We start from the raw sequence: 15,271 nt of genomic DNA, 5'->3' as shown, positions 1-15,271 counted from the left end.
AATATAAAAATTTAAAAATTTTTTAATCAAAAGATTAAAATTTTATTATGAATCATGAAACATTTTTGAAAATTTTATCTGCCTTAAGCACTTTTTATTTAATAAAAAACTTTTACTTTCTTTCATCAGATTAAATCATCTAAAAATTTGTTCTCTTTTCATCAAAATTCTAAGAAAAAAATTATTTTATTCTAAAAAACAACATCCGACCACGTGATTGTTCAATGCATCACAACAAACACGAAATAAAAACATGGATTCCTTTCTTTCATCTCTCCCTCCTTTTCTTTCGCTCGCACTCTAGAATATCCTACTGCATTTTGAAACATGATTAATCACGTTGGATGCCAAAAAGAACATTTATGAATGAATCGGAATGCGTTTGTACGATGTTTCTATCACTTTCTCGCACATTGTGTCTTCCCGGGGACACACAAATGGTTGTAAAAACTGACGTCACACGGAACAACGTAGAAATCTGGAGTACATAACAGACTGAAATGCGTATAAATAACACATGGCCTTTGGTTTTGAGTGAAAATTTGTACTCCAGGGTAAATAATAACAACAATAATGACTGTTAAAATGTCTTCCAGTCATGAAAATTTTGAAAATTTACGGTTTTTAAGATATTTTTGATGAATTAATGAAAGAAATTTCGTTCTAGACACTTTTCAGACGATATTTTTTGTGTTCAATGTATTTTTTGTGTTTAATTTGTGTAGAAAATTCACTTTCATTTTTATTTTTTTCATTCAATAAAAATTTTTTATTTGAAAAAAAATTATTTACCTCAAAAATTTGATTTTTTTTTAATTGACTTTAAAATTTTTAATAAATTTTAATAATTTTTTATTATTTTTTTTTAGTTTTGCTCGATATTTCACGACTTTTCAACCACAAGAACCGTTCACAACTGAACTCGAACAAAGTGTCAATCAAGCAACCATCAACAATATACGCCGCAAATATTAATCTTGCGCACGCATGTTACCTTCCGAAACAACAAAACCATAAATAAAGAGTAAAATTTTATTAAAATAAAAAAAATCTGCCGAAACAAAAATCGATAGTAAATGGAACGAATCGTTGAACTTTACTCTTGAAAATGAAAATTGAAGGGAAAATTACTTTTGTTGCTTCTGTTTGTTTGTCTTTGTATTTGTGTTTCTCTGTGGAACGACGGGCATGTAAAAGATTTGCATGTGTAGTTGTTTGTTCAAAGCGATGAAGATGCCGAGCCCCCATGACGTCATCATACACGTTTTGCGATGTGTGGAAATGGGTCGTTGTTGCTAAATTACGTTGAAAAATTTTTAAATTTTTCGTTTTTGTGATTTTTTTCTTTAAAATATTTTATAAATAATTTTTTTTGTGAAATTTAAAAAAATTTCAAGTCAAAAAAAAAAAAATTGGGAAATTTTTTAGGCTGTTACAAATTTGCTTTAAATTTTTTCTTTCAAAATTTAATTTTTTTTTAAACTAAAAATTGTAAAAAAAAAATTTAAAAAAATTTAGAGCTTAATTTTTAATTAAAATTATTAAAAAATTAAATTAAATTAAAAATTAAATAAAAAAAAATTCAACAAATTATTTTAAATTAAATTAAAAAAAAAAAAATAAATATAATTAAATAAATAAAATAAGAAATTAATTAATTAAATTTATTCAACAATAAAATTTATTTTTTAAATTAATTAATCAAGTTAATTTAACTAAATGAATTAATAAAAAATTTAATAAAAAAAATAAATTATTAAATTAATTAATTTTTTATTCATGAAAAATTTAATTAATTAATTTAATTGAATTTTAAAATCAAAATTTATATTTTTTTAAAATTATAATTTCTAAAAATTAGAAAAAAATAGAACAATCGAAAATATTTGAAGCTTAATTTTTAATTTTATTAAAAAAATTAAATTAAATAAAAAAATTATTAACTTACAAATTAAATAAATAAATTTATTTAAATTTATAAAAAATAAAATTAATATAAATAAATAAATAAATTGATTAAATTAATGAATTAATAAATTTTTTATTGATCAATAAATTTAATTTATTATTTAATTAAAAATTTTAATTTAAAATTAAATTTTAATAAAATCAAAAGTTGAGCTAAATTATTTTTTTTTAATTAATGTAATTTAATTTAATTTTTTTTAATTCAATTTTTAAAATTTTATTTTTTTTTTATAATTTTTTATTCGATTTTTCTATTTAATTTCATAAAAAATTTAACGGATTTATTTTTCAAACAATTTTTTAAGTGCCGTACGTCGTTTTTTCAACTATCGTACGTTTGACCTGTCCCAAAACCTCATTCACAGCTGTTCAAAATAGTCAACAAATAAAGCGGACTCCGCTAACAAAATTTAAAAAAAATATAAAAAAACAAATTTCCATGGAATCTCAACACGGAACGAAGCAAAAATACCTCCTGACGGAATGTTGCATCGCCTGCCTCACAGAAAAGGGTCACTTGCACGGCGAAAGCGTCACAATCAATTGCTACACAGAATTCATCGACAATCGGGTAATTAATTTAAATTTATTCCGCACATCACTCGCATTAAACTAAAAAATTCGTTCTCAATTTTTGCAGTTAACGGAAAAGTCGCAGGGGTTTCCTGTGTTGTTCTGCCGTTATTGTGCCGAAGTTTTGGAACAATTTCGCGATTTCAAGTTAATTTGTCAAAATGCCATGACGACGTTGCAAAAACGCGTTCAAGAAATGCGAAATCAGGGCCCGATGAGTGTTGAACCGGCACGTCAGCCTCGAAAAAAGAGAAAATTGAGCGAATACGAAGACACGGAATACTTGGAGGAACATTTGCCGCCAGATCCGGAGCCGGTTTACGTGAAGGAAGAAATCGCGGAGGAGCTGGAAGACAGATTTGAAGACGAAGGCGTCGAATTTAAGCAAGAAACGACCGAAAATGACGAAGAAGATGAAGATTATGAGCCCGAACGAAAAACGCGAAGTAAAACAAAAGCAGCAAAAAAGACGGCAAAGCCCAAAAAAGTCACGGGAATCAAAAAACTCATGGATAAGGCGATGGATCGCATTTACACGAGCAAGCGGAAGGAAGAAGAGGAAAGTGCGGAAGAGCACAAAGACGAAGACGGCGGTTGGTGGGATCAATATTACGAAAATGGCGACAATCAAGTGAAAAAAGAGCCTCAAAATGGCGATGCAACGTCAAAAGAAACGCGAAAAACGCGTAAAAAACGAACAAAACCCGCAGCTGACGACGACGATGACGAAGAAGAAATCGCTCAAGAGACAAATGTCCCAATTTGGTGCAATTTTTGCAACGAAACGTATCCCAGTATTCACAGCGAGCCCAATAACTACACGTCGCACATCAATGCCGTTCATGCGGTACTTGACGACGACGGAAAAATCGAATGTACAATTTGCAAAGCGAAATCTCGAACGCGTGACACATTCAGGAGACACTTTCAGAATCATCGCGTCTTTGAAAAACCCAAAAAATGTCCTCGTCCTGGTTGCCCGGAGACATTTACGTCAGCTCATGCCTACAAATTGCACAAAAGACGTCACAATATCAAAGCTGCTCAATGCCCGCATTGCGATTTCACGTGCAAATCGAAGGATTTCATCCGAAGTCACATTTTGGTGAAGCACATGAACGGCGTTTGGTGCAAATATTGCAGACATGGCATCGCGTGGGACAAATGGGAGGAACACGAGAAGATGGAAATTGAAAAGAAACAAAAAACTCCGAAAATTCCGTTCATGTGTGAGATTTGCGGGTTGGAATTGTCGTCGAGGGCGAGCAAAAATGTTCATATGAGATCAAAACAGTAAGTAATTGAACCAAAAAATTAATTATATTTTTTTTTTATTAAAAAAATTATTATTTTCACTTTTTGTTGCTTCTTTTTTGATTTTGTCAGAAAAAAAAATTTTAAAAATATCAATTTTAAGAAATTTTAGTTCTATTTTCAAATTTAAAACGATTTAGTTTTTTTTTCAAAACTGTGTCAAAGCAATTTTTGTCAAATCTTGCTCCAAATGGATAAAAATTTGTCAAAGGGCTCTAATTTATCATTTTTAATCATTTTATAACTCAAAACTGCCAAAAAATTGAAACTGAAAAAAATTTTTTCCTTTGACATAGTTTTGTTTTGAAAACTAAATCAAGAGCAAAAAAACTGTGTCAAAAACTGTGTCAAAGCGATTTTTGTCAAATCTTGCTCCAAATGGATAGAAATTTGTCAGAAGGCTCTAATTTATCATTTTTAATCATTTTGTAACTCAAAACTGCCAAAAAATTGAAACTGAAAAAAAAATTTTCCTTTGACATAGTTTTGTTTTGAAAACTAAATCAAGAGCAAAAAAACTGTGTCAAAAACTGTGTCAAAGCGATTTTTGTCAAATCTTGCTCCAAATGGATAAAAATTTATCAGTGGGCTCTAATTTATCATTTTTAATCATTTTATAACTCAAAACTGCCAAAAAATTGAAACTGAAAAAAATTTTTTCCTTTGACATAGTTTTGTTTTGAAAACTAAATCAAGAGCAAAAAAACTGTGTCAAAAACTGTGTCAAAGCGATTTTTGTCAAATCTTGCTCCAAATGGATAAAAATTTGTCAGAGGGCTCTAATTTATCATTTTTAATCATTTTATAACTCAAAACTGCCAAAAAATTGAAACTGATAAAAAATTTTTTCCTTTGACATAGTTTTGTTTTGAAAACTAAATCAGGAGCAAAAAAAACCGTGTCAAAAACTGTGTCAAAGCGATTTTTGTCAAATCTTGCTCCAAATGGATAAAAATTTGTCAGAGGGCTCTAATTTATCATTTTTAATCATTTTATAACTCAAAACTGCCAAAAAATTGAAACTGAAAAAAAATTTTTTTCCTTTGACATAGTTTTGTTTTGAAAACTAAATCAAGAGCAAAAAAACTGTGTCAAAAACTGTGTCAAAGCGATTTTTGTCAAATCTTGCTCCAAATGGATAAAAATTTGTCAGAGGGCTCTAATTTATCATTTTTAATCATTTTATAACTCAAAACTGCCAAAAAATTGAAACTGAAAAAAACATTTTCCTTTGACATAGCTTTGTTTTGAAAACTAAATCAAGAGCAAAAAAACTGTGTCAAAAACTGTGTCAAAGCGATTTTTGTCAAATCTTGCTCCAAATGGATAAAAATTTGTCAGAGGGCTCTAATTTATCATTTTTAATCATTTTATAACTCAAAACTGCCAAAAAATTGAAACTGAAAAAAATTTTTTTCTTTGACATAGTTTTGTTTTGAAAACTAAATCAAGAGCAAAAAAACTGTGTCAAAAACTGTGTCAAAGCGATTTTTGTCAAATCTTGCTCCAAATGGATAAAAATTTGTCAGAGGGCTCTAATTTATCATTTTTAATCATTTTATAACTCAAAACTGCCAAAAAATTGAAACTGAAAAAAAATTTTTTCCTTTGACATAGTTTTGTTTTGAAAACTAAATCAAGAGCAAAAAAACTGTGTCAAAAACTGTGTCAAAGCGATTTTTGTCAAATCTTGCTCCAAATGAATAAAAATTTGTCAGAGGGCTCTAATTTATCATTTTTAATCATTTTATAACTCAAAACTGCCAAAAAATTGAAACTGAAAAAAAATTTTTCCTTTGACATAGTTTTGTTTTGAAAACTAAATCAAGAGCAAAAAAACTGTGTCAAAAACTGTGTCAAAGCGATTTTTGTCAAATCTTGCTCCAAATGGATAAAAATTTGTCAGAGGGCTCTAATTTATCATTTTTAATCATTTTATAACTCAAAACTGCCAAAAAATTGAAACTGAAAAAAAAATTTTTCCTTTGACATAGTTTTGTTTTAAAAACTAAATCAAGAGCAAAAAAACTGTGTCAAAAACTGTGTCAAAGCGATTTTTGTCAAATCTTGCTCCAAATGGATAAAAATTTGTCAGAGGGCTCTAATTTATCATTTTTAATCATTTTATAACTCAAAACTGCCAAAAAATTGAAACTGAAAAAAAATTTTTCCTTTGACATAGTTTTGTTTTGAAAACTAAATCAAGAGCAAAAAAACTGTGTCAAAAACTGTGTCAAAGCGATTTTTGTCAAATCTTGCTCCAAATGGATAAAAATTTGTCAGAGGGCTCTAATTTATCATTTTTAATCATTTTATAACTCAAAACTGCCAAAAAATTGAAACTGAAAAAAATTTTTTCCTTTGACATAGTTTTGTTTTGAAAACTAAATCAAGAGCAAAAAAACTGTGTCAAAAACTGTGTCAAAGCGATTTTTGTCAAATCTTGCTCCAAATGGATAAAAATTTGTCAGAGGGCTCTAATTTATCATTTTTAATCATTTTATAACTCAAAACTGCCAAAAAATTGAAACTGAAAAAAAATTTTTCCTTTGACATAGTTTTGTTTTAAAAACTAAATCAAGAGCAAAAAAACTGTGTCAAAAACTGTGTCAAAGCGATTTTTGTCAAATCTTGCTCCAAATGGATAAAAATTTGTCAGAGGGCTCTAATTTATCATTTTTAATCATTTTATAACTCAAAACTGCCAAAAAATTGAAACTGAAAAAAAATTTTTTTCCTTTGACATAGTTTTGTTTTTTGTCAAAAACTGTGTCAAAGCGATTTTTGTCAAATCAGAGGGAGCATTTTTAAAAAAAACTGTGTCAAAGCGATTTTTGTCAAATCTTGCTCCAAATGGATAGAAATCTGTCAGAGGGCTCTAATTTATCATTTTTCAACCCTAACTCAAAACTGCCAAAAAACATGTTTTGTTTTGAAAACTAAATCAAGAGCAAAAAAACTGTGTCAAAAACTGTGTCAAAGCGATTTTTGTCAAATCTTGCTCCAAATGGATAAAAATTTGTCAGAGGGCTCTAATTTATCATTTTTAATCATTTTATAACTCAAAACTGCCAAAAAATTGAAACTGAAAAAACATTTTTTTTTTCCTTTGACATAGTTTTGTTTTGAAAACTAAATAAAGAGCAAAAAAACTGTGTCAAAAACTGTGTCAAAAACTGTGTCAAAGCAATTTTTGTCAAATCTTGCTCCAAATGGATAAAAATTTGTCAGAGGGCTCTAATTTATCATTTTTAATCATTTTATAACTCAAAACTGCCAAAAAATTGAAACTGAAAATATTTTTTTCCTTTGACATAGTTTTGTTTTGAAAACTAAATCAAGAGCAAAAAAACTGTGTCAAAAACTGTGTCAAAGCGATTTTTGTCAAATCTTGCTCCAAATGGATAAAAATTTGTCAGAGGGCTCTAATTTATCATTTTTAATCATTTTATAACTCAAAACTGCCAAAAAATTGAAACTGAAAAAAAATTTTTTCCTTTGACATAGTTTTGTTTTGAAAACTAAATCAAGAGCAAAAAAACTGTGTCAAAAACTGTGTCAAAGCGATTTTTGTCAAATCTTGCTCCAAATGGATAAAAAATTGTCAGAGGGCTTTAATTTATCATTTTTAATCATTTTGTAACTCAAAACTGCCAAAAAAATTGAAACTGAAAAAAATTTTTTCCTTTGACATAGTTTTGTTTTGAAAACTAAATCAAGAGCAAAAAAACTGTGTCAAAAACTGTGTCAAAGCGATTTTTGTCAAATCTTGCTCCAAATGGATAAAAATTTGTCAGAGGGCTCTAATTTATCATTTTTAATCATTTTATAACTCAAAACTGCCAAAAAATTGAAACTGAAAAAAAATTTTTCCTTTGACATAGTTTTGTTTTGAAAACTAAATCAAGAGCAAAAAAACTGTGTCAAAAACTGTGTCAAAGCGATTTTTGTCAAATCTTGCTCCAAATGGATAAAAATTTGTCAGAGGGCTCTAATTTATCATTTTTAATCATTTTATAACTCAAAACTGCCAAAAAATTGAAACTGAAAAAAATTTTTCCTTTGACATAGTTTTGTTTTGAAAACTAAATCAAGAGCAAAAAAACTGTGTCAAAAACTGTGTCAAAGCGATTTTTGTCAAATCTTGCTCCAAATGGATAAAAATTTGTCAGAGGGCTCTAATTTATCTCAAAACTGCCAAAAAATTGAAACTGAAAAAAAATTTTTCCTTTGACATAGTTTTGATTTGAAAACTAAATCAAGAGCAAAAAAACTGTGTCAAAAACTGTGTCAAAGCGATTTTTGTCAAATCTTGCTCCAAATGGATAAAAATTTGTCAGAGGGCTCTAATTTATCATTTTTAATCATTTTATAACTCAAAACTGCCAAAAAATTTAAAAAAAATTTTTTCCTTTGACATAGTTTTGTTTTGAAAACTAAATTGTTAACTGTGTCAAAGCGATTTTTGTCAAATCTTTTTAAAAATCAGAGGGCTCTAATTTATCATTTTTAATAATTTTATAACTCAAAACTGCCAAAAAATTGAAACTGAAAAAAAATTTTTCCTTTGACATGGTTTTGTTTTGAAAACTAAATCAAGAGCAAAAAAACTGTGTCAAAAACTGTGTCAAAGCGATTTTTGTCAAATCTTGCCCCAAACCGATAAAAATTTGTCAGCGAGCTCTAATTGATCATTTTTCATCATTTTATAACTCCAACCCTGCCAAAAAATTGAAACTGAAAAAAATTTTTTCCTTTGACATAGTTTTGTTTTGAAAACTAAATCAAGAGCAAAAAAACTGTGTCAAAAACTGTGTCAAAGCGATTTTTGTCAAATCTTGCTCCAAATGGATGAAAATTTGTCAGAGGGCTCTAATTTATCATTTTTAATCATTTTCTAACTCAAAACTGCCAAAAAATTGAAACTGAAAAAAAAAATTTTTTTTCAGCATTTTTTTTAAGATTCAACTTAATATTTTTAATTTATTTAATTAATTAAAAAAACATTAATAATTAAATTATAAAATTTTTGATAGTTTTTTTAAAATTTTTTTATCAAAATTTCTATTTTAGTTCCGCCAACGAATGCACTTGCGAACTCTGTGGCTCCACGTTCCAATCGATGATGCACTTGCGACGCCATGTCCTGTACAATCACGAAGAAAAGAAATACGAATGTGACATTTGCGGCAGAAAAATTCGCCAAAAAAGCCATTTACGGAAGCACATGGAGTACAATCACACTGCTGATCGTTACACAACTTGTGATGTAAGCAAAAAAAATTTTTTTTTTAAATCCCTAATTATTTTTTTCATTTTTTTAGGTTTGTGGCAAGACAGTTTACAAACGAGGACTTGCGTATCACATAAAAACCATCCATGCCGAACACAAACAGTACGAATGTCAATTTTGCAAGCGTCGTTTTGGCGTCGAAGATTCCATGAAGCAACATGTCGTGAAGAAACACGGAAATGAAAAACCCCTCCCGTGTCCCTTGTGTCCCCGAGGGTATTTTACGATGCAAGAATATCGCAAACACTTGCAAAATGCACACGATCAAGTGCCCGGACAAGGCGAGTTTTTGAGCGATTCGAGAATTATCAAAAACGAAGATGGGCACTTTGATCTGGGGAACATTACGGACATGAGTTGCATGTTTGGCGACTTTTCGTGCAAGATTTGCGCGAAAAAGTACAATATTTTGTACAGTTTGCGCGATCATTTGCATCAGCATCCCGAATGTATGCCTTTTAGGTGCAACGAGTGTGATAAGGTTTACTTCCTCGAACGGCAGCTGGCGAAACATTACGAGAAAAGTCACAAACGAAAGTACGAATTCACCGTGGAAGGCTTGAATAACTCGAAAAACATCAAGGCAACATCGATTGCGGAAAAAGTTCTCGAATGGACAATCGTTAATGGCGACATTGAGACGTGTACGCGAAAAGAACGAGTTCCGCGGAAAAATTATCCAGCACGAGGCTCAAAACCGAAAGATCCTTCGCATGTGCCAAAACCGAATCCAACGAGGATGAAAAATATCAAAATGGAAACGATTCAAGCGACGACATCGACATTCGAACAAGCTCTGGAGCCGGTTGTGCTGCACGAGGAAATAAGTCACGAAGAGATTATTGTTGATCCGAGATATTTGCAACAAGCAACAATCGTTTATCAGCAAAATCTGGGACATTATTAGCTTGAAAAAAGTTATTTTAGGAGTAAATAAATAAAAAGCCATAAAAAATAAATATAAAAATTTAACAATTAATCAAAATTGAAACTTAACTTTTGAACTTTGAAGGCTCTGACTTTTAAGACAACGAAGAAAAATTCGAATATTCATGGATCTTATTAAGAAAAAGTTTTTTATTCGAATTTTATTAATTTTAGTTTAATTAAATTTAATTTAATTTAATTCAAATTTAATTAAATTTAATTTTAAATTTTATTTTTTTAATTTAAAATTTTTAAGAAATATTTTGAAATTTTGGTGTTTGTCAAAATTTCAGAAGAAAATCTTTCAAAAGATTTTAAAATATTTCTTAAAATTAAATTTAATAAAAAAATAAATTTAAAAAATTAAAAAAAATAAATTTAAAATTAAATTTAATTAAAAATTAAATTTAATTAATTTAACCAAATTTAGGCAGTTCCAAATTTTTTTCGATATTTTTGTCCCAAAGATTTTTTTTCAAAAGAACAAAAAGGTTTGAAAATCTTTTTTAACAATTTTTGATCCTTAATTAATATTTAAGTCGTTTTATGATATCTTCATTAAGATTTGATAATTTGAAATTGATCTCAGAATATTTTTTTCAAAAACCTCAAAAACCGTTTTTTTTTTCTGAAGTCAATTTTCAACCCATATTTGATGGATTTTAAAGCTTAAAAATAATACCTATGCGTTCTAAAGATGATTTCCATGCATATGTCCTCGATTTCTTGAAGAAATAAAAAAAACGATTTTATCATACAAAAAATTTCATAAAAATAGTTATCAACATATTTTGAAAAAAAATCATGTTCTTTCTTCTTGAAAAATTATTTAATTTTGAAAATATTTTAATATTTTTTTTGAAATTTCGTTAAAAAATATAGAAAAAGATCAAAAAACGTTAAATTTCGATGTTTGAATTTTTCTCATTTGTCATAAAAATTAGAGCCTTCAGAGTATTTTTTCTAAAAAAGCATAAAAAATGCAAAAATTTGCGGTATTCATTTGAAAAAAAAAAAATTCTTAAAACCCCAACGTATTTTACTTCGCATCCATTTCAAACTTTTCAATCTCCCTCGTCGCCAATTCCGATGTCGATGATAGCTACAAATAGAAACCAAAACAAACAATTAGCCATCGGACGTCATCACAGTTGCGTTGGTGACTTTCTCTGTCGGAAGCAATCTCACTCTCTCGCAACTCTTTTTTTTGATATTCGCCCATCAACCCTCAAGCAACAATCAATCCTCCGCAACAAGCAATAAGGAATCTCAATCCTCAATTTCGTATACGGTAGAATTTAGTAATCCTGTTTCCTGCAAACTACAGTTCAAACATATGGAAATTTGCACCAATACATATCACTGAAGGCGACCTTGTTGATGTTATATCGTGCTCACCTGTTGCAAGCAGCAGTATTAGTATGCTTCAGAACTTAAAACTCGTCGAAAAAGTGCAAACAAGAGTCAGTAATTCGTGAATCAGCTTGTTTTGTGGATGGTGAAGCACCGAAATTATCGTTCGAGATAGTAGTTTAATAGGAGAAAAATAGCAAAATGACACGTGTAATTAAAATTGGGCTCCTGCTGGGCTTGATGTGTTTCCTGACATTTGGCGAAGGCGACATCCTTGAAGCGAGAGTAAGAATTTTAAATATTTTTAAATTTATAATAAAATTTAATTGAATTATTTAATGCTTGTTTAAATAATTGAATTAAATAAATCAATTAATTAACTAAACTTAATTATTTATTTATTTTTTAATATTTAATATTTAAATTAATTAAACAAAAATTAATAAATAATTAATTTTAATTTAAATTAATAAATATTTTTAATTATAATTTTTTTTTTTTTAAATTTTAATAAAAATATAATTTTATTAAATTATTTTTTATTTATTAATTAGTTAATTATAAATTTTTAATTAATTAATTTATTCTTTAATTATTTTTTTTTTAAATTAATTAAATTAAATATTTTTTTTTTTAAATTAATTTTAATTAATTAAATTAATTTAAATAATTAATTAAATTAATTAAATAAAATATTTTTAAAAAATAATAATTTTAACATTAATAATTTAATTAATTAGTTTAATTAATAATTTTAATTTTTTAAAAAAATTAAATTTTTTTTTTAAATTAAATTTTAATTTAAAAAAAATAATTATTTAATTTAATTATTTTTTTTATTGAAAATTTAAAAAAAAATTTTATTAAATTGATCAATTAAATTTAATTAAATTATTTATTTAAAATAATAATTAATTAATTAAATAAATTATTTTATTTATAAAAAATAAAAAAAATAATTTTATTAAATTAATTAATTAAATATATTTAAATAAATATTTTTTTATTTTATTTTTTTTTTTAATTAATTAAATTTAAATATTTTGTTTTTTTGCAGAGAAATCATCGCGCACTTGATTTGCGAGCTGAACAGGTCAGTAGATCTAATCAATTATTAGCGTCACTCATTCACGTCGATTAATTTCACGATATAAATCTAATATTTTTTGCTTCTGTTGCAGATTCCACGCTTGTCTGACCAATTTGATTTGGCAGATTTCAAAACGTATTTGAAGGGCATCTTAAAACCTCGCATTCCCGGAACGCCAAGTCATGCTGAAGTCAAAAATTTTATCATCAACGAAATGAAACAAGTTGGATGGACCGTTACCACGGATAAATTTACGGCGAGAGTTCCGGCGCCATTTAAAAAGTTACCTTTTGAGAATATTATTGCGACCTTGAATCCGAATGCTGAGCGATTTTTAATTCTTGCGGCGCATTATGACAGTAAATATTTTCCGGATGCGGAGTTTTTGGCAGCGACAGATTCGGCAGTTGCGTGTGCCATGATGATTGCGATCGCGAAGGCACTGCAACCACAACTTATGGAACATGCGGCGCGGAATGATTTGAGTATTATGTTTATATTTTTCGATGGGGAGGAGGCAATTCAGAATTGGAGCTCGTCGGATTCGATTTATGGGGCGCGTCATTTGGCGAAAAAGTGGCATGATCAAGGATTTTTGCCGAAAATTGTAAGTTTTGAGATATTTTATATTAAAAAATTTTTGAAATTAAAATTCTAATGGTTTTTTTTGAGAGTTAAATTTAAAATTTTACGATTTTCAAAAAAAATTAGACAAAAATTGAAAAATTATCTGAAATTTAACTTTTTTCAATTTTAATTTAATTTTTTTAAATATTTTTGTAATAATATTTGAAGCTTAAATTTGAATTTTTTTAAAAATTTATGACCAAAACTTAAAAATTTTTTTTTCAAGGAAAATTATTGCCAAAATTTAGACAAATCTATTTAAAAAAAATATTTTTTAAAATTTCAGGCTCAAAATTGTCAAATTTTATTTTAAAAAATTTTTTTTTTAATTTAAATTTTATTTTTTTTTTAAATTAAAATTGCAAATATCCTCAAAAAAAATGCGGTAAAAAGTCAACTTCTATAATTTTTTGCCCAAACTTGATCAATTTCAAAAAAATTTAGCTCTTTAGATAATTTTCTTCTATTTTTAACCTGAAATTTCAAAAAATATTTAATTTTTTTTTAAATTTTTTCAGGACATGATGGTCTTACTTGACTTAATCGGCGCTCCAGATCCAAAATTCTACAGCTACTTCAAGGACACGGAACATTGGTACGCTCGATTAATGGCAGCTGAGCAAAAATTGGGAGAATCCCGTCAATTGTCGCAATTGTGGCAAAAGCCAAACACCTACTTCCAACCATACACACAACGTAAGTCACAAATTACGCAACAAATTCGTGTTTTTTTAATAATTTTTTTTGCGATGTTTTTAGATTCCTACATTGAAGACGATCACATTCCATTTATGAAGCGCGGAGTACCAATTGTTCATGCAATCGTGTCGCCCTTCCCCGATGTCTGGCACAAGTTAACCGATGACGAGACAGCAATTGACTACCATTCCGTTAGTGATTTACTTAAAATTTTCGGATTATTTGCAGCGGAATATCTGCATTTGAGTGTTTGAAAAGCCATAAAAAGTCAAATTACTAAAAAAAAATGAATTAAATTCAAACAGAAAAAAAAATATTAAAAAAAATGTACAAATATAATTTGTAGATAGAATTTACAAATTGTGCAATCAGGATTTTAAATTTTAATAATTAAACTACAGCAAAATAGAAGCAACAACCCCATTTTAACAAACAAAAAAAAAAGATATTTATTAAATGAGAAATTTTATGAGCTTGTGATAGGACATAAGAAGAAATAAACGAATTATTAAAGCTTGAACGGGATTTTTTCTATTTTTTATAATTTTTTATATTTTTTTTACATTCTTTAATATTTTTTTAATTTTTTTTTTCTTGAATTTTTTAAATATTTTTTTTGTAAAATATTTCAAAATATTAATAAAATTTGATTAAACATTTTTTTTTTAATTTTTGATTATTATTATTTATTTTTTTGATTAAAAAATCCAAAAAATGTGTCAAAATTATGTTTAAAATTTTTAAGAATTTTTTGTTCATCTCCTTTATGAATTTTAAAAAATATTAAAAAAAATTAATTTAAAAAAATTTTTTAATTAATTTAAAATAATTAATAAAAAAATTAAAATAATAAATAATTAAAATAACTTTAAAATTTTTTTTAAAATAATTTTCATTATTTTATAAGATTCATAAAGTTAATAAACAAAAAATTTCTTAAAAAAAATAGAAAATTTTATTTTCTTTTTGTGGAAAAATTAAGTTTCAAATTTGTATAATTTTTTCAAAAATATTTTTTTTTCATTTTTTTATTTTTTTGGCATTTTTAACTTTTTAAAAACTTTAGATATAGGTAATAATTTTTTTAAAAATGATTTTTTGTAGTTTTTGAAATTTTTTCTTATAAAAAAATTATTTTTAAAAGCAAAATTTCAATTATAAAATTATTTTTATTAATATTTTTAAAAATTTTGTTGAAAAATTTAATTTTTGAGCTAATTTTAGTATTTTGAACATGATTTTTTTTTCTAATTAGACTTCGATTTTAATTCAAAAATTCCGATTCGACTAAATTTGTATGCCTCCGTCCCGATTTCTCACTTCGCCGAAGAGATTTATATAATTTTTTTAAAAAATCAATAATTTCTCTAAATTTTTCGCTTGAAATATTGAAAGAAGAGATCGAATTCTACAATTCATAGAAGAAC

The 15,271-nt window shown here is 27.0% G+C and overlaps 2 protein-coding genes across 2 annotated transcripts; both read left to right on the top strand.

The window, feature by feature from the left end:
- The first annotated feature begins 2,407 nt into the window (after positions 1-2,407).
- On the top strand, positions 2,408-10,089 carry LOC134828453 (zinc finger protein 652-like). The gene is made up of 4 exons (XM_063841432.1): positions 2,408-2,539; positions 2,609-3,834; positions 8,929-9,124; positions 9,180-10,089. Exons 1-4 carry the CDS (start codon positions 2,408-2,410, stop codon positions 10,053-10,055), a joined length of 2,430 nt encoding a protein of 809 aa, XP_063697502.1. The 3' UTR covers positions 10,056-10,089.
- A 1,114-nt stretch (positions 10,090-11,203) lies between these two features.
- LOC134829678 (glutaminyl-peptide cyclotransferase-like) lies at positions 11,204-14,353 on the top strand. The gene is made up of 5 exons (XM_063842889.1): positions 11,204-11,713; positions 12,486-12,521; positions 12,610-13,125; positions 13,664-13,841; positions 13,905-14,353. Exons 1-5 carry the CDS (start codon positions 11,630-11,632, stop codon positions 14,096-14,098), a joined length of 1,008 nt encoding a protein of 335 aa, XP_063698959.1. The 5' UTR covers positions 11,204-11,629; the 3' UTR covers positions 14,099-14,353.
- The last annotated feature ends 918 nt before the right edge of the window (positions 14,354-15,271 follow it).

This window comes from Culicoides brevitarsis, chromosome 2, assembly GCF_036172545.1.
Source record: "Culicoides brevitarsis isolate CSIRO-B50_1 chromosome 2, AGI_CSIRO_Cbre_v1, whole genome shotgun sequence".
Taxonomy (NCBI): domain Eukaryota; kingdom Metazoa; phylum Arthropoda; class Insecta; order Diptera; family Ceratopogonidae; genus Culicoides; species Culicoides brevitarsis.
This window is presented reverse-complemented; position numbering and strand designations above follow the sequence as displayed.